Source organism: Vidua chalybeata, chromosome 24, assembly GCF_026979565.1.
Source record: "Vidua chalybeata isolate OUT-0048 chromosome 24, bVidCha1 merged haplotype, whole genome shotgun sequence".
Classification (NCBI taxonomy): domain Eukaryota; kingdom Metazoa; phylum Chordata; class Aves; order Passeriformes; family Viduidae; genus Vidua; species Vidua chalybeata.
In genome coordinates this window covers 1,725,422-1,743,905 of record NC_071553.1, presented here as the reverse complement: position 1 = coordinate 1,743,905, position 18,484 = coordinate 1,725,422, and the positions used below count along the sequence as shown (strand labels likewise).

General features: G+C 57.5%; 1 protein-coding gene across 4 annotated transcripts; it reads right to left on the bottom strand.

Annotated features, from left to right (window-relative positions):
* Positions 1-3,248: 3,248 nt before the first annotated feature.
* Positions 3,249-17,843, bottom strand: PTPN7 (protein tyrosine phosphatase non-receptor type 7). Of its 4 annotated transcripts, none has more exons than XM_053964260.1 (11): positions 17,213-17,842; positions 13,814-13,863; positions 11,082-11,310; positions 10,567-10,750; positions 10,049-10,133; positions 9,439-9,515; positions 6,919-7,056; positions 6,016-6,126; positions 5,284-5,441; positions 4,300-4,413; positions 3,249-3,769 (listed from the first exon to the last, which is right to left on the bottom strand). In XM_053964260.1, the coding sequence occupies exons 3-11, from the start codon at positions 11,210-11,212 to the stop codon at positions 3,676-3,678; spliced, it is 1,092 nt and encodes a 363-aa protein (XP_053820235.1). In that variant the 5' UTR covers positions 11,213-11,310; positions 13,814-13,863; positions 17,213-17,842; the 3' UTR covers positions 3,249-3,675. The 4 variants fall into 4 exon arrangements, with proteins under 4 accessions (XP_053820235.1, XP_053820236.1, XP_053820238.1 ...); XM_053964261.1 differs by lacking the exon at positions 17,213-17,842 and adding an exon at positions 17,089-17,191; XM_053964263.1 differs by lacking the exon at positions 6,919-7,056 and having other exon boundaries at positions 17,213-17,843.
* Between the last annotated feature and the right edge of the window lie 641 nt (positions 17,844-18,484).

Here is an 18,484-nt window from a genome sequence, read left to right as displayed (position 1 = left end):
CCCTCCCTCTGGCTCTGGGTGGGTGGGTGCTGCTGTGGGGCTCATCCTCTGTGGGGTCCCACCTGCTGCAGGTGCTCCCATGGGGCCTTCTTGAGACCCTGGTACCTCAGTGCTGCCTGGAAATGTCAAAGCATGCCCTGAAACGGCCCCTTTCCAGGTGATGGCTTGGTCACTGATTACTTGGAGTCCACAGGTGCTGTTGGAGCGTGTGGTTACCATCACTCACCTGAGAGCAAAGCTATTACTAATTACTCAAAATGCTGGATTTTGGCACATGCTCTGCCTTTCCAAGGACCTGCTGAAGCAGTGCTGTGTTTGATGGCATTGAAGCTTTCCACCAGCTGCAAGTGAATTTGGAGCATTCTGGGTCTACTTGCCACCACCAAAGCTGGTGTGTGCCACAACAGTGATGTGTGCCACGTGGCCACCATGTTTTGTTCTTCCCATCTCAGTGAGTTGTTGCAAGGGGCAGGAATGGATTACCAGCCTGGAAAACCCCAGGCCAAAATGACAGTCATGTGGATAGAACAGGATCTCGTAACTTTGTACTTAATATGCTTTCTTAGATGTAAGAAAGAAATGTTTTACAAAAGGGTGGTGAGGCCCTGGCACAGGCTGCACACAGAAGCTGTGGCTGCCCATGCCTGCAAGTGCCCAGGACCAGGTTGGACTTGGAGCAACCTGGGATAGTGGAAGGGGTTGGGAATAGATGGCCTTGCAACCCAAACTGCTTTATGATTCTGTGGAAGAAGGACTTTTCCTGAGCCCTGGGCAGGAGCTGGTCTCCTGAGGATGTGGTTCTCAGGATGGTGCAGCTCAGGGCCCCCAGCTCTGCCTGGCTGGGCTGTACCTCCTGTGGAACACAGGAACACCATGGGAAGGATAAGGACAGCTGGGACCATACCTGGGGTTTCAGTGGGGGAATGAGGAACAGCAGCAATCTTGGCTGTGCTGACCCAAGCTCAGGGGCTTAATGCTAGTCCAGGGCATGGGGAAGCACAAGATTTTGGAGAGATTCCTTTCATCTGCTAGCACCCTGTGCTCTTTATAGACTGGGTGAGGCAGTTTCTCAGGACACAGCCAGAGCAGATCAAACCTGTCACAGTTGGGACAGCCACAATACACATAGTGGCACCATACAATATCAGAAAGCATCAACCCATACAGAGTAACACCACACCACTTTAAGAATCAAGGCTTCAAGCATCAGCCCTTCTTGCTCTTCAGCCCAGCCTTTTACACCCTCATGGTTCATGCATTGCACTGTGTGCCCTCTGTTCCCTGTGCGATTGCTCAGCACACCTGGGCACTCCATGGCTCATTGCTGCCAGTGCTGCTCACCTGCTTCTCACAGCTGGACCCATTGGGATGAGGCTGTGGCCACAGCCCCATCCCACCTACCACAAACTGTGCCTGCACAAACCCTGCTGCACCCTGACATGGGCTGAGCCCAGGAAAGGCTTGGCAATAACACAGGCGATGGCTCAGCACAGCCCCCAGCACTGCTCAGGGGGTCGGTGCACAGAGGATGGAGAGAACTCACACAGGGGCCAGGTGAGTGTGGAACAGATGGAGCTGGTAGAAACTCAGATCAAAAGGCAGGAAACCTGCTTAACTGATCATAATCTGCATCAGACAGCTGAGCTGGAAAAACTCCAGCACCTGATGGGGAATCTGGGAGGAGGTGACAACACGCCTGGCCCAGCTGTGATCCTGGTGCTGCTTCTGCATGCCTTGGGAGACCCTCGTGCAGCCCTTGGCCTGAGCCTGCCCTAAGAGCTCTCCTCTGGACAGCAAGCTGAAAGCATGAGGAAAATGGTGTATGTCCTGCTGTCCAGGGAGTGCAGGAAAACTGTCCAGGTGCAGTTTGCAAGTCTTCAACTTCTCCTGCCTGATGGCAGTGGGTGAGGAAAGACTTGAGGAAGGGGGTGCTGAATAAAGTCTGTCTCACAACTGAAACCTCTATGGGTGTCTCATAGACACCATTAAAGGCAACAGTGTTACACCAAATTACCTGAAAAGACAAAGTCCTGAGCCATGCACCGACCTGCAGGGAGCTTGCAGAAGCTCCACAGCCTCTCCAAGTACCCAAGCATCACACAGGAGTCCCACAAAGAACACAATTCTCTACCAAAGCACCCAGCTGGGCAGGCTGGGGCATAAGGAAGGGCTGACCTGGCACTAGGAGTGGGGGATTTCTCTGCCAGGGTGATGGAAATGCAGTAGAAAGAATGTTACTTGAGATCTGCTCCTTTTCCTGCTGCTGGGCCAGGAAGCAGATTTGTTCCTGGTGCCAAGGGAGGGATGTGGACAGGGAAGACCATTGGGCAGCAATTCAGCTGCATTTTGGGGACCCATGGAGTGGTGAAGGGGTAGGTGATGCACACAGCCCCGAGCTGGGGAAGCTCAGGGAGCCCAGGCAAGCTCACACTCATTCAGCAGGAAGATTGAGCCTTTTTTCCCTGGATCTCACACTGGGTCATGTCAGGGCCTAGGACATGGGTGGGCACAGACTGGGCAGATCCCATCTCCTTCCCAGCCCTCACTGCCCAAGTGGGTGTCCAATGCCCATGGGCAAGGGCAGCTTTGAATACCTTCATAGTTCAAAATCCTTCACAGAGTATTTCCATCTCCATGCTTTATGACAAAATGTTTTTTCCGTCTTCTATTTTTCCCCCCTGGATTTATCAGTTAAACAGACAACCTAATAAAACCCAAATATTATTTTGTTCTGATTTCAGAAAAAAAGAAAAAAAACCCAAGAATTCAAAATCCCCACCCTCATGTAACAAAAGGCAATTGGGAACATATCACTTGCAAACTGCACTTGGGAATCTCCCCTGCTAGAGAGAGGGGATGTCTGGGTTGGATACTGGGGAAAATTTCTTCCCTGAAAGGGCGGTCAGGCACTGGCACAGGCTGCCCAGGGAGGTGGTAGACCCATCATCCCTGGAGGTGTTCAAGAAACAAATACTTATGGCAATTCATGATGCAGTTTAGTGGACACAGTGGGGTCTGATCAGAGGTTGGACTCGATGATCTTGGAGGTCTTTTCCAACCTTAATAATTCTATGATTCTGCTTTAAGAATGTTGAGAAGGTGTTGGCTAAAGGTGGAGAGGAAAGCAAGCTGTGGAACGCTGTTAGCTGACCGTGCATGAAGCCATCAAGGTGTGTCTTTAGTAAGAAGAGTTTAGTGGTGCATATTTGGAACAAGCCCAGCCCTGCACACAAAGGATGCACAGCCAGGACAGACACTCTGTTTATTTCAGGGTAGTTCCATCAGTGCTGTGTCTAACAGGATGGACATTTGTCTGCAGCTGAAAGGGAAACCATGCTCCCAGTATCTGCCAGCTGCAGTTCCTCTGCACAGCTTGCTCTTCTGATTCAGGATCTTGCACCTCTCAAAAGCCAAAGCTGCTTTCTATGGGTGAAATCTGCCTGGAGCCTGCAGCAGTGGCCACCTCGCGCACCCAGTGCACCACCTCACCTTGCTCATCCCCAGGGTCCAAAGCCACAGTCACCGTGGGTTGGCTCAGCTGTACTCATCCCGAGGGATGTTCATGCTGCTGCTCTGTGGCCTGGCAGCATCAGGAGAGGTTTAGGTGAAGGTGTCTCCGAGGCTGGTGCAGGAGAGGTCAGAGCAGGGAGCCACAAGCCCGGTGGGAGCCCTGCACTAGCGGCCTGCCCCCTCTGGCAGCTGGGAAGCGAAGAGAGCTAGCGTGTGATGGAGGAACTGGTACTGCTCGCTCGTCTGGATCATCCCACCTCTGCAAGGGAAAGGCAGGGCCCACTGACACTTCACCAAACACAGAACCCTGCTCCCAGCTCTCTGCCCCCAGGGCACAAATATTCCCGCCTCACCAGCCATGTCAAGATGCCTCGGAAACAGGCACCAGAGCAGCCCAAAGAAGAGAGGGGCTCAGAAGCATTGCTGGGCTGTTCAAAATGACATTAGCAGCTGATTTGGTGCTAATTTTCACCTGTACTTCTTGAAAAGTGGCCAGGTGGAATGTTTCTGGATTTAGGGAGCTAGAAGGGAGGAGCAGATGGCTGCCAGGTTCATAGCCCCTCTCCTCTCCCTCATGGCAGAGCTACAAAAGCTCTGACTGCAGAACCAGCCTGGCACTGGGAGCTGTTTGCTAACCACATACCTACATCCTCCAGCCATCCTTCTGGTTTCCATCAGAAATAGTCCCCATGCCCATCCCCATGTCTCTGCCACATCCCTCCCAGGCCCTGCTCTCAGGCTTGGCACCCAGCAGGACCCTCCAAGGAGCCACCCTCTCTGCGTACCCACCTGTCTATGCGCAGATGGCACACGATTCCCAGGATATCCACCTCCCCCTTGTCCTGCAGCTGCTGGCACCCGATCCTGGTGGCGATGAAGCAGCCGGTACGGCCGATGCCCGCGCTGCAGGGCAGACACAGCTGTGTGAGCACCCACAGCACCCACTGCCTGCACTTGCATTGCTGAGCTGGGTGCACTCCTGGATTGGTTTGCTGTGATTTCTTCCTAGAGGGATGCTGGGGTCCTGGCCCCAGCTGCCAGACCAAGGTTCTGAGCCAGGCAACAAAAGCCGTGGGCTGGGGTCACTCTGCCACGGCAAGGAGTTCTTGCCGTGTGGCACAGCCTGGCTGAGGCTGCTCTGGAAGCACAAAGCCAGTCTGTGCCCATCCTTGTGCAGTGCAGGGGGCTCTGCAGCCCCCTCCTCTCCCAGCTGGGCTCTAACCCCAGCACCAGCTTTGCACTCAGCCTGCAGCAGTGCATGCTGCACGTTCCCTAGGGACAACCCAGTGCTCTGCTCCACTGTCCCCAGATTCACTCAGCAAGGAGAGAATAGGCAGAGGCCACCTCCTGCAGGAGGGTTGTCCTGAAACAAGGCTCCACATCCAAGCCACAGGCCGTGCTCAGTGGCACAGGGAGCAGGAATCATGGAATTACAGAACAGGTCAGGTTCAAAGGGACCAACCACGGGGTCACCTGGTTCCATCTCCCTGCTCAAGCAGGATATTGCAGAGCTGGAGCTGTGGGTGTCTGGTGGGGCTGGGGGCCGGCTAGCAAATGCAGACCCCTCCTGCTCCCTCCCTGCTGGACCCCAGTGCAGGATATGCCACTCTAATGCCACCATCCCGCTGCCAGGACAGGAGCTGCTGATTGGCAACTCTGCTGGAGGGTGGCTGTGCATTCCTGCACCTCTGTGGGACCTGTGCATGGGGACTCACGTGCGATTGACCCCCAGGAGAAGCACAGACAGGGCTCAGGTGAGGTGCAAGCTCTTACCTGCAGTGCACCACGATGGGCCCTGGGCTGGCTGCAGTCTGCAGAGCCTCCTCCACCTTGGACACCAGGTGCAGCAGGGGCTTGGCTGACTCAGGTGTCTGCTGGTCCGGCCAGGAAGGGAAGAGGATGTGTTTGACCTTGCGGCTTTCCTTCCCAAGCTTTTCCAGCACAGAGCAAAGAGAAATGGGGATGTGAGGGCATGGGCCAAATGAAACGCGGAGTTCAGCTCAAGCAGAGCTCAAGCAGCCCGTACCCATCTCAGCCACTCTCCTCCTGAATCCCTCTTTGAGCCTCTGCCAGACATGGGGGAGAGACCCCTGGGCCAGAGACAATGGATGTGTCCCATCCCAGAGGATGAGAACAGATGCAGAGTGTTCCAATGCTGCCACCAGAGTCCAGGTAAAGCAAGCCAGATCCTTCAGGCTGATGTCAGCCAGGGTGACACAGAGAGACCATGAGGCAGAGCCCAATGACACAGTGCAAAAACACAGGGCTGGTGCTGCTCTGCCCAGCTGACCCCTTCTCCTCTGTACCCCAGGGCTGGCTCCTGCTCCCTCCCAGCCTCTCCAGGCTCTGCACACCCCTCCTCTGGCAGGGGCTCCTGAGAATCATGAACCCTCCTCTTTCCTGTCACGGAGCATTGCCATCTCACTAGAGATCCCAGGGGTGTCAGGGGCACTGCTGGGCCCCAGCATGCTCCCTCTGTGACCCCAGGACGAGGCTCAGACCCACCTGGATGGAGAGGTCCCGCACCACGTACTCCACAGACTCGCTCACCCCCTGCACGTGGATGGTGAAGGGGCCATAGGTGCCCTCCTTCTCGGGCCAGTAGTGGACACATTTCTGGAGAACAAGGCAGGTTTGTGGCTGTGGAGATTCTCAAGGCACCCACTGGATGTTTGAACTGTGCTTGAGTCGGTGCTCTTGGGAGGGGGCAGCACCTTGGGGGTGGTAGGGGAGCAGGGAAGGTGGATGCAGAGTGATACAGAGGGAAAGCAAAGAAAGGATAGATCCCTATCCCTGCACCTGCTGCCCTGCACCCTCTCCCATGCCCTGCCCTGGCTTCCAGGCCCCAGGCGTGCATATCCCTGCTCAGCCCAGGGAGCTTCCAGATGCAGCAGGACCCAGGTCACAGGGAGGCTGTCAGCTGGGAGAGAAGGGAGCAAGGATATGGCCAGGAAAGAGTTTCCAGTTCTCAGTTCCCCCAGGCAGGTGCTGTTGGCTCCCATCCCAGAAGCAGTGGGCAGCAGTGCCCCTCTGGCTCCCCAGAGCTCTCCCCTGGGCTGGATCCCCTGGCTGAGAGCTCTCAGCCTAGGGGAGATCTCTGGGGGGCAGAGGGGCACTGCTGCCCACTGCTTCTGCCCCATCCCTGGGGGTTGCCCTAAACCCTTTATCCCATTATCCAGCTGGTAAAGCGTGCCTGGAGCACACCGCCATGTGAGGAGGAATATTGCCAGACAGGGCCAAGCCTGCAGCCCTGGGGATCTCCTCCTCCACTTGTGATTCATCAGGGACCCTCTGAGACGAAAGCACAACAAGTGGGTGCACAGCCCCACATTTGGCCTCACACAACCCTCCACTGTCAGCAGCACCCCACCGCCCCGTGCCCCTGGGCCTGGGCAGGCTCGGTGGTACCTCCTTGCGCTCCTGGAGCTCGGTGATCATGACGATGAGAGGAGCCTCCTCCTGCCACACCATCTGCCAGAAGTCGGTCACGGTGTTCAGCATGGGTCCCTGCGTGGCGATGTACTCCCGGGGCTGCCCCGCGTAGCCCTGCCGAGCACACGCCCGTCAGGGGACCGGGCCACCCTGAGGCCACTGGGGGCTGTCCCCAGCTCACTCCAGCCCTCGCCACGCTTTTCTCCTCCACGGTTTAGAGGCTGAGCCACACATGCTGTTTCCTACTAAACCTGTCCTTAAAATGCTTTTATAGGTCTGCTGAGGAGCCACCAGCATCCTCCCCATGCCACCAGTCCCATCATCCAGGAGCAAGTCCATGCAGCTGGCCTTGCACACCCAAGTTCACTATCAGTGTGACAATAGCCAGCGTGATGGATGCCTCGGCGAGGCAAAGCTCACACAAGGAGCTGCACTCCTCACTGTGGGCATTTCCACAAGGACAAGCAGGAATCCCTGTGTCACAGCTCCAGGCATCCTCTGCCTCCAGACTTCTCCTGGTATAAAATTGCCAAAGATATAGAAAATCCAGGCCTTCCCAGCACTCTCTTAATGGTTTGGTCTCACAAGAAGTTGCACTGGCCCAGCTAAGAGACAGGAATGTTTTCAGGAAAATTTTGCAGGGCCCTATTTTCATGCCTTGAAATGATTTATTTTTCCTAGGAAATGTGATTTTCCATTCAGGAGACCTGGGGGTGTCAACCCTGGGAATTCCACCTTCTCCCCACAGCCATGCTCAAAAACATTTCATGGAACATCATCAGCAGGAAGAGCATCAATCCCAGGTGGAGCTGATGTGATCAAACACCTTTGGGTTTGAGAGCCCTCCCAAATTCCTGTGCCTCCCAGGCATGCCCAGACAGGCTGGGTTGCAAGTTTTCTGATGTGCCCACAAATTCCTGCACCGCTACACCTTTGAAGAGGTGTACACACCTCAGTGTGCACACCTGTGTGCAGGTGTGTGTGCCACAGGGACAGGCAGTGCTTGTGCATTGCCAGCAGTCGGGTGAGACAGAGGGGATGCAAAAAGAGGGGGAGATGTTGGAGTTCTGGACGCTGAGAGTTTTAAACTTTCTGTGCTGACAGACTCTGACCCCCAGGGGAACACTGTGATTGACCTGGGGCCATAGAGAGGGCTTCCAGAATTGATTGATAGCACTAGGATTAGGAGTGTGTACTTTAGTTAGAAGTGTGTAATATCACTGAGTAGAAAACTTAGAGTATAGAGTTTTAGAATACAATAATATATATAGAACTAAAATAGAGATTTTAAAGCAGTTACTAGTCCTTCTTCTTCACCTTCTTCTTCATAAGTTTTAGTAGTGTTTTGTAATTAGAGAAAAAAGCCCGCATTGCAGACTTTGAGTAATTATTTGAGTTATTGAGTTAAAAGTGAAAATAATTTAGGTGTCATTTCTTAATTAAATAGTTTGGCCTTAAAAGACCTTGTAAAGAAAAACCCAGCATCCCCCGGGTGTCCCACACCCCGGGGTGTAGGGACAGAGTGCCAGTGTCACCTGATGTGCAGCTGCCAGGCTGCCTCAGGAAGACACAGCTCCTCTGCTGCCCGTGGTCCAACTGCCCCTGGAGCTCCCAGCAGCTCTGGGCACAGTGTTTCTGTCTCAAAGGAGCTTTGACCCTCCCTGCTGGGTGCTGGCTGCTGCTGTGGATCTGAGCCACAAGCACCATCAGAAAAAAAATGCTCCTGAGTGCCCTCCAGCTCCACCTCCCAGGGGTTTGTCTGTCACCCCAGACAGCACTTTCTGTGGGCTGCTTTTCCAAGCGCTGCTTTCCCTCACTGCCAGGCACTCACAGCACCCACGGCCCTGGGCAGCCCCAAGGGCAGGGTGCTGCAGTGAGATCAGTTGCTCAGCACGAAGCCTGCCCACCGAGCAAAGCTGGCACCTGGCTCACACGGGACCCCATTCTGGCAGAGACTGCAGCCTGGAAGGGTTTGCACAGGGATGGAATCAAAACCAAGTTGTCTAAGTAACACCCTAGGGTCTGGGGATTTCTCAGTCTCTGGAAAGGAACCCCACCACATGCCAAAAATAAGCCACACCCCATCTTCATTAGCTCCCTTCCTGGGAAATTGCAGGAAGCTGCCTGAGCAGAGAGGAAATCCCAGGATGTGTGAGGTTTGAGGATCTCTGAGCTGCCATAACCTGCTGACACAGCCTGCCTCCCATGGCTTTGCCAGACAATGGGCCAGTGTGTGAGGAGGAGATGGAGAAGCCACTGCGAGAGAGCCTTTTGGGGTGCTCAATGTGCCCAGGAGCTGAGAGAGACTCTCCCACCACGGGAACAGCGAATCTGCCCTGTGCAGATGGAGCCACATCCCTCCCGCTCCAACAGGGGTGGCAAGTTAAGTCTGCTTCCCAGGGCAGCCACAGGAGAGCAGGTGAGGGTGCCCCAGCATGTGTGGCCCAGTGTGGCACCTGCAGCCTGATGCCCTGTGAGCACTGGGGGGACACTCACTGTGATGTAGTTGGCATTGATGTAGCTGTCTTCCTCCTGGCTGCCAGCCCTCCTGAGGCAGACCCGGCTCTCAGGATCTGAAAGATGTCACAGGCCTTACCCAAGGGACTGATTCTGCCCCTCCTCCCTGCCTCAACCTCAGGGGCTGGATGCTGAGTCCTCCTGCTCCGTGCCATACCCAGAGCTGTGTGCACCCTCCCTCAGGTCTGTTCTTGTCCCACTTCAGCCTCACTCCCCGGGCAGGGCACAGCCCAAACCTGCAGGCGCCGTAGTGAGCAGGTGGGGTAACTCCCCCAGGACATCCCAGAGAACCTGACTAGAGCCCAGCTGAGTCCCTCCAGAACACCCTCAGCCTTTACACTCTTAGGACCATGCCCTTGGGACATGGAAGGCCCCACGAGTGCTGCACACCTGGGTAGGACAGCCCAGGGAGAGCTCCCCATGTACCCCCCAGCACCGTGTACCCCCCTGGAACACGACACCCAGCTCCTGCGACACGGGCAGAAGGAGCAGCAACAGCACCCAGGGGTGCCCACCCCAGTGCCAGGGCTGCTCTGAGACATCCCTCACCCACAGGCAAACACAGGCAAAGGGATGCAGTGGCACGTACTGGGGAGAATGGTTTTGTATCTGTCCTTGAAAGCACGTCCAGGGATTTCCAGCTCCTCCGGACTCACGAAGTTGGGTGGGATTTTCTGCAGGGGGAGAAAACAGCCATGAGGAAAAGCCCATTGCTGCCACTTATGTCCCCTGGTGGTGGCAGACCTGGGTGCCCAGCAGGGCAGAGCTGACCCGGGGGCATCACCAGAGCTGCCAGCTCCTGGGATGGGTCCTGTCTTTACTCCAGTTGTGGTGGGACTCCTTCCAGAGAGGCAGTGCTGGGAGAAGAGCATGGCATGGGATGGCAGGACAGGGTTTTCCAGGGACCCCAACAGGACACGTGTGCAGCAAGGAGCAGGTGGGACATGGGCACCCCTCCCCTCTGTTTGCCCACACCCCCTGCCCTCCCACTGGGGCTGTGGGGCACAGCAGGGCTCAGAGCCCGATGTTCACCCCATCAGTCCCACCACTGCCAGCCCCTGCCACCCCTCCTGTAAGGAGGGAGGAGGAAAATCGTCATCATCGCACCGAAAACTCCTCCTGGAGCTGTGCCAGGCTCTGGGCATGCTGCTGGAGCTCCTGTTTCCTCAGCACGTGGCTGGACGTCCTCAGAAACTTCAGTGTGATGTCCCGTGGCGTGCAGACAGGCTGGATGGGCTCCACGTTCCCTAGAGAGCTCATATCCAGCACGAGTGACACATTGGAGCCCCTCCTGCAAGGCACAGGGGTCCCTGGCTGACCTACTGCCACCCTGGGACAGAAGGACAGCCCACCCCACAGCATCACCAGGTAGAACCCCCCCACACTGAGCAAAAGCCAGATGGAGACCCCTGCAGATGGGGAGGAACAAGGAACTAGCTGAACATTTTGCCTTTCTGCTGGGAAGCCCCTGAAGGACTGAAGGTGTCGGGATCTATCCTGGGCTGGGTGGGGGCCAGGGCTGCCTCCACACTCAGACCTGGCACCTGCACGTGCTGGCAGGCAGGAATGTTAGGGGAGCCCTGGGGATGAGCAGTGCCAGGGGCACCCCGAGGCACACTCACCTCTCCTGGAGTCGCACGTGCTTCTTGGCAGAGGGACTGGGCTTATCCTGCTTGTCCATGTCTGCTGCAGCTGCCGGGGCTGCCAGGCTGCCCCTATGAACTCTGGAGCACACCAAGCAGGCTTGGACCATGCTGCAGCAACCACAGAGCCCTCGTCCTGAAGCACAGCAGGGCCACACAGGGGGCTCTCAGCTCCTGGGAGATCATGGAGCCATCCGAGGAGAAGCAGCTGGAAAAGAAAAGTCAGATCTGAGAGACACCACAAGGCTGGATGGAGCCCCCACAGATGGTCTGCAAGCAAGGGACAGATTTTAAGTGCTCAGTTGTCCTGGAAGCAGGACCCCCAGCCCCTGTATGCAGGCAGATATCCTGCACAGCTCCTAGCACAGTCACCCTTGGGGATGCCTGCAGCACTGCAGCCCACACTGGTGACCCTGGGCATGGCACCAAGGGCCACCTGCTTCCCCTGACGGGAGGACACCCACCCTGTGGTGGCAGGGCACAGTCTGGTTTGGGGGAGCCCCAGGTGCTCTCCACCTCCATGGAAGCACATGGTCTGTGTTCCCAGCCCTTGCCCATCACGTCCCCCTGCTTCATCCTGGGGACGTGGTGGGGAACAGCGAGAGCTGCAATGTCTGAGCACAGTGGTGCTCAGCAGGTGACACGGGGTGGCTGTAGCCACTGCAGGGAGTCTGGCCATCTCCTGCTGCAGGACACACAGACCAGACACTCTCAACAACTTCATGGCCCTGGGACAGCCTCCTCCATCCTGCAGGTCACAGCAAGTGTGAAGAGGAAACTGCTTTATCTGGGTGGTTGAGCAAAAGGCCATGGGGCAGCCCAGCTGGGGAAGGTGCCAGACATCCTCCATCACCAGCCACAGGTCAGCCCCTGGCAGAGCTGGGGAGATGCAGGTGATGCTGACTCACCTCTGGGCACAGCTCCTCATAGTGCAGGCAGCACCCTGCGATCCTGAGCCTCCTTCTCATCCCCTGTTTCCTCCATGAGGAGGAGACAGGCCCACAGAGACAGGCAGTGATGCAGAGTCAGAGCTCTTGGTGGGCAAAGAGTGGGATCCCAGGCAGCCCATCTGCTCAGGGAGCTCCTGTGGAGAGCTGGTGGCCACATGGTGGTTGGGAGCACAGCTAGGGCAGGAGCTGCTCCCCAGGATTCCCTGCTGCCCAGCGGCATTTCTGGGAGCGGCAACGCCACCACTGCCACTCGCACCATCCCCATGCCCCATGCAGGGTGTCCTCAGTCCAGGCAGGACAAGAGCAGCTGCTGACCAGAGACAGCCCAGGCTCCCATCCCAGTCTGGCCAGGAAATACCTGGGAGATGCCCAGGGAAGTGCCTCAGCTGCCAGCTCCCACAGGGACAGCGCTCCCATGGCCTGCCCAGCATCCCAGCCTGCCTGGCGCTGCCATCCACACGCACGTGCCCACCGCCCCTGGCACGGGCGCTGCCCGGGGGCTCTCCTGTCCAGCGTGGCTGGCCTGGGAGCTGCCTACCTGCTGCCCTGTGCCGAGGGCTCGTCGGTCCCGGCATGGGCCCGCGGGCACCGCGCGCGTCGGCCTGACACCACGGTTTGAAAGTGTTCAGGAAGCTGCTTATCAAAGGAGCTGCTGCCTCTGCTGCTTCCTCTCCCTCCTTCTCCCCCACCCCGGCTGCCGCCCACACACATACCGGCCACATCTCCGCAGCTCGGCTCTGCCTGCACGCCCAGCCCTGCTCCCCACCGGCCAGCCCGCCACGGGCACGGCCTGGCCTCCCCAGAACCCCGGGGTGTCTCCAGAGGCAGCTCCGATGGGGCTGCTGGGGTGTGCTCGATGCCCTCTGTGACACGCCATGGCCAGCACTGGTGCCACCCATGGGGCACGGAGGGATGGGCGAGAGGCAGCCATGGCAGGAGGCGTGAGGCAGTTGCTTGACATGGTGCAGTGGGGCTGCTCTGGGGGCATCACACCCCACTGGCCCCACAGGAAGCCAGGATGAATCCTCCCATGCCTGCTGTCCTCTTGCCCAGGCTGTGCCCTGGCTGTTCCCATCCCCCTGGAATGTGCCAGGGCTCGCTCAGTGCCTCCCACCCTCATTGCCTGCCCGTGTGTTCCTTGTGCTGCCTCACCATCCCCCAACCCCTGCCCACGTGGGGACACCCCTCTGCACCCACGAGCACCCCTGGGTACCTCAGGGTAGGACAGGTGGGCTCCCCCTCCCCAGCAGGGAAGGGCGGGGCTGTATCTGGGGATGAAGGTCCCTGGGGCCTGGCTCAGGTAGGTCAGGTCTGCCCGTGGGGCACTGCACACCCTCCCTGACACATCCCTACTGCTCTTCCTGTTTGCTCGTGCCCGGGCTCTGCACACTTCCTTCCTCCTCACCCCCACCCGCTGCACTGCAGCAGCTCCCGCTGCACCCCAACAGCCCCAGGGACCCCAAACACCTTTCCCGTGTCTGCTCCGAGGGCTGCTCTGGCCAGAGCCACCCCAGCCCAGCTCACTGAGGTGACTGTGCTGTCACCTTGCCAGAGAGCAGTGTGTCTGTGCACACCTGTGTGTTTGCAGGTGTGCCAGAACAACAGCTTCCCTGGGCAGCGCTGCCAGACCCGGCCAGTGCCACCCAGTGCACCCGAGGGCTAGGACATCCGAGGGCCCAAGCTCCAGAGCAAAGTGCTGGGCTTGGCCAGCAGCAGAACAGCCTTATCCTGGAGAAAGGGCCACCAGCACCTGTGTCTTACCTGCAGATCCTACAGTGCCTGGAGGATAGACTGAGGAATTGCTCTGTGCCCTGTGTGGGATGAAAGAACACATCTGTAAGGCCTGGAGGCAGCCCCACCACACACTGCCCTTCCTTTCCCCTTCCCTGCCAGAGCTCAGCAATTCCTGGGATGACCAGCACTGCGGGACTTAACAAGATCTGCAGAAACTTCCAGAAGGATCCAGGGTAAAGAAACCAGGTTCTTGCTGGAGTAAGAGGCTGTCAGACATGCAGACATTTCCTGAGGCTGGGACTGTGCCTGTGCTCTCAGTGTGGAGAGCAACTGTCCCATCTGGGTGTCTTGGAGCTTAAGGAGTTCCTGAGGAGAGTGTCTTAAGTTGGAAATGGAGTGTGCATTCTATTCCATCTGTCAGAGCTGGGGCAGTTCTCTGCTGTTCATTGGGCAGTTTTCTTTATCTCTCCTACAGCCAATCCTTCCTCCAGGAGATCTCTGCTGTTCATGGCCACTGAGTGTCCCTGCATGGCTGAGAAAATTCCATCATCCCATGGGGAGAGGCTCCGCCCAGGGGAGGAGCCAAGCATTCCTACCTGGATCCAATCTGCCCTTGGAACAGCACAGCAGCCTTTGCACACTGCATTCCCAGAGGAGCAGCTTTCTGCCCCACTGCATTCCCAGAGGAGCAGCTTTCTGCCCCACTGCATTCCCAGAGGAGCAGCTTTCTGCCCCACTGCATTCCCAGAGGGAGCCCAGGCCCATCCCCAGCAGCTCTGGAGCTCCAGAGGAAAACTCCAGCCTTGTCCAGGATCCTGCTCCAGCAGAAGCACAGCTGGCACTGCAGGAGGGCTGAGCCCCCATGGAATGGCACTGCTGCCACCACCCTGACCCACAGCCTGCCAGGGCAGGCTCTGACTCTGGCAGTGTTTTTTTTTTCTACTATTAAAATTTATATTTTTAATTTCCCTAGTAAAGAATTGTTATTCCCATATCTTTGCCTGAGAGCCCCTTAATTTCAAAATTATAATAACTTGTAGGGAGGGACATTTTCAATTTCAAGGGAGGCTCCTGCCTTCCTTAGCAGACACCTGGCTTTTCAAACCAAGACATTCCTCCTGCCAGGTTCTGCCTTGGTCATGAAATGGCCCTGGATGCTGCAGGGAAGATGCTGATGCACTTCCTTTGCAAAATGGTTCCACTCGAATTTGGCCATGACAAAGGACCCCACTCAGAGTAAAAAGGGGAAGCTGCGATGCTGGGATGCAGTGCATCCTCTGCCTCTGAAACACCACAACTCCAAGGTCCTCATGCTTAGGGAAGTCCTCAGGAAATCCTTGCAGCACCTCCCCTGTGCTGCTCACAGAGCTCCCCGTGCTGCTGGCTTGGCTCTGCCAGCCACACACCTGCCTGTGCCAGCTGCAGCTAAGCAGGACACCCAGGATGTAGCCTCTAGAACCACACCCCGCCCCTTGGGCTGCTCCTTATGCAGAAAACTTCGTTGGAGACTGAAGGGACTGTCTTGGCCATAGCCACTCACCCAGGAGAGGAGGAACGCAGTAGGGATGTTGTGTGGAGATGTGCCATGGCCCAGGCTCCTAGGAGCAGGAAAGTTTGCACTGCTGAGATGCCCTGACCCTTACACACCTCTGATGGTGCACAAGTGGAGCCCAGCGTGCTCCCACCTGCCAGCGTGGCTGCTCTTCCTCCCCTCTGCCAACGCACCAGCTTGCTGAGGAGGTGCATTTGAAGGGAGAGCATGGAGGGGACACAGACCTGTGGAGACCCACAGCACAAAAATGAAGGTGCTGGTGGAAAATGAGGCATGAGCTGGTAGAAAGAGACTGGATGTGAGGGAGACCAGGAGCAGAGGGAGTCAGAACACACTGCTTGCCCCAGGGCATTTTTCAGTTCTCAGTACCACCTGGGCAGCAAGCTGTCCCCTGGACCTTGTTGTACCCACCCACGTCTGCTGCCCTCCTGGGACTGAGCTGTGCCCCTCCTGCCCGCCCGCAGGGCACAGGGTGGGTGCACGCCCACACCTGCAGATGTCCCTGGTCACTCATTGCTGCCCATCCGTGACCTGGGCAGAGACCTCGAGCAGGGAAGCCCAGCCGTGCCCTCCCTCCCCCTGAATGCACCTTTGGGCAATCACTTCTGGCCACCTCTGAGCCCCTGTTTGGGACAGGATGCTGCCAGCTGGCCCCTCCTGAGGGAGCCTGGCTGGGCTCACAGAGGGCTGCAGTGGGGAGCAGAGAGCTGGGAGGTGCTCTGGCCAGGACAGTGCCTTTTGTGTGCAGCCCTGCTTGTCCCATGTCACATCCCCAGTTCTGCAGCAGCTGCATCAGCCTGGCCTGGGGAGCAGAGCTGCTGGATCCTATAAGCAGGGACTGCTGGGGCCAGGGCAGACTTGGCTTTGAGGGGAGATGGTGTCCAGGCTGGGGGCAGATCCCAACCCAGAGTCAATTTGCTGTAAGGACAGGACCAGGACACCAGGACAGCCACTGCAATGTGGTGTGAGCGAAAAGGAACCTGACAGTCTCCAGGGCCAAAACCCAGGAGGGGATGGGAGGAAGCAACACTGAAGGAAATGGCTCCAGGCAGGTCACTGCTGTGCCCCTCACCTTCCTGCCTTCCTCCCCAGGTGGGGAAGGACTGGTGAGGTCCCAGAACAGGAACATCCCGTGTCCCCCAGCATTCCTTTCTGCTCTGACCTTGGTGGCAGTGGGGTGGCAGGGGTGATGGTGATGCCCAGAGTGGTGCTGGGAGGGTTGGTGATGGAGGGATGCACATGGAGAGAAGAGTGCCAGCTGTTACCACACCAGCCATTCACCCTGGCCCAACCAGGGATGTGCCAGACATGGGATCCCCTGTGTCCTCTGTCCGTGAACATCTCTGCATTAGGATTATCTGCTGGGATGTAAGGACTAGAGAGGTCTGTGACACAGTCTCAGGGACCTTGAAGATTTCTTATAGGTGTGGCTTTACTTTCAGCAATATATGGGGTCCCTATGGAGTTGGTGCTCTGGAAAGGAAGATCTGGATTTATCCCTGACTGGTACTTGCTGTTTGTTCACTTGTGTTTTAAAGCTCCACTTCCATGGGGTCATCTTGCACCTCTGGCCATGATTTCATAGCCAGCTGCCTCTGTGCAAAGAGCACCTTCCAGCTCCACACTGGGACCTGTTTTCCCACTAATGACCAGCCAATCCTTATGCCCATTTCTGCCCTGCAGCCTCCTGAGCATGGGCTCCCTCAGCCAGCCTCCCTGCCCTGATCCACACCCCAGCACCTCTCCTCACCCTCTCCACACAGCACTGCAGCCTCAAAGTCACCTCAGCCTGGGCAGGCACTGAGCTGGCACCCAGAGCACGGACACTGCCCAGCACTTTCACTCCCACGGCTTTGTCCCACCAGCCCCGTCACCTCTGGGTCCGGCACTCAGGAAGGGATGGCTCTGCTTCCGTTGACACGGCTGGCAGTCAGGACGTCCTGCAGGCTGCTGGAATTAGCCCATCTCCTCCGCTGCCTGAGCATCGCTCGCAGGCTTGAAGGTGAAGCAGCTGCCTGGGGACCGAGCAGACGCTCTGCAAGCTGCCCGATGGGCTGCCGGCAGGGCACAGCAGGGCGGTGCAGCCGTGCCGAGCATCCCGCAGAGCCGGCCGTGGGGCAGCGAGCGTTCGGCACCTCGCCTGGGCCCGTCACCCGCCCGCCGGCCTGGGGCCAGGCAGCGCCCGGCAGCCGCGGGGAGCAGCCCCGCAGATGGCTTCTCCGGAGAGCGGCGTCTCGCTGTTCCTGCGTCCTCCACGGGAGCACGTTCCCAAGGACAGCCCCGGCAGGAGCATCCTCCGGGCAGAGCTGCGGGAGCTCCGAGCTCAGCGCAGCGCTGCCTGCGAGCCCGGGCCCTGGGGCATCCCCCCGCGATGGAGCTGATCCCGGCGAGTCGGAGGCGGCGGATGTGTGACCTTTCCCCGGTGGTCGGTGCCGGTCTGTGCAGAGTTTGCTCCTGCTGCTGCCTGGCTGGAGCTGGGAGCAATTAAGCAATTGCTGGTTCGCTTTGCCAAGGCATTGCCGCTGACGCTGCCAGCCCCTGCGCTTCTGCCCTCTCCTCAAGGAGAAGCAGAAGAAGAGTTTAGGACCTGGATTTCCTGCTTAACTCTGGATTGTTTGCTTTGAATCACTCGGTTTGTTCAGCCTAGAGAAGAGGAGACTGAGGGGAGACCTCGCTGAGCTCTTCAGCATCCTCATAAGGGGCAGCTCCAGGCTCTGTTCTCTGTGAACAGTTACAGGACCAGAGGAAACAGCTGGATCTGTGTCACAGGAGGTTTAAATAATTAAAGGAAAAAGTTTTTAACCCAAAGGGTGGTTGAGCACTGGAATGGGCTCTCCTGGGAAGTGGTCACAGCTCCAAACCTGTCTGAGCTCCAGGAGCGTTTGGACAAAGCTCTCAGGCACAGGGTGGGATTGTTGGGGTGTCTGTGCAGGGCCAGGGGTTGGACTTGGTAACCCGGATGGATCCCTTCCAACTCAGCATATTCTATGGTCCTGTGACTGCTGAGTAGAACCATGTTTGGTTTCTGGAATTAGACACTCTCCAGTATCTCCTGCAAACAAGCTGAGCCTTCCTCCAAAATTGCCAACAGAAAAGCAGAGCTGGGCTGCACCAGCACCACTGGGCTGGGCTAACACTGATGCAGA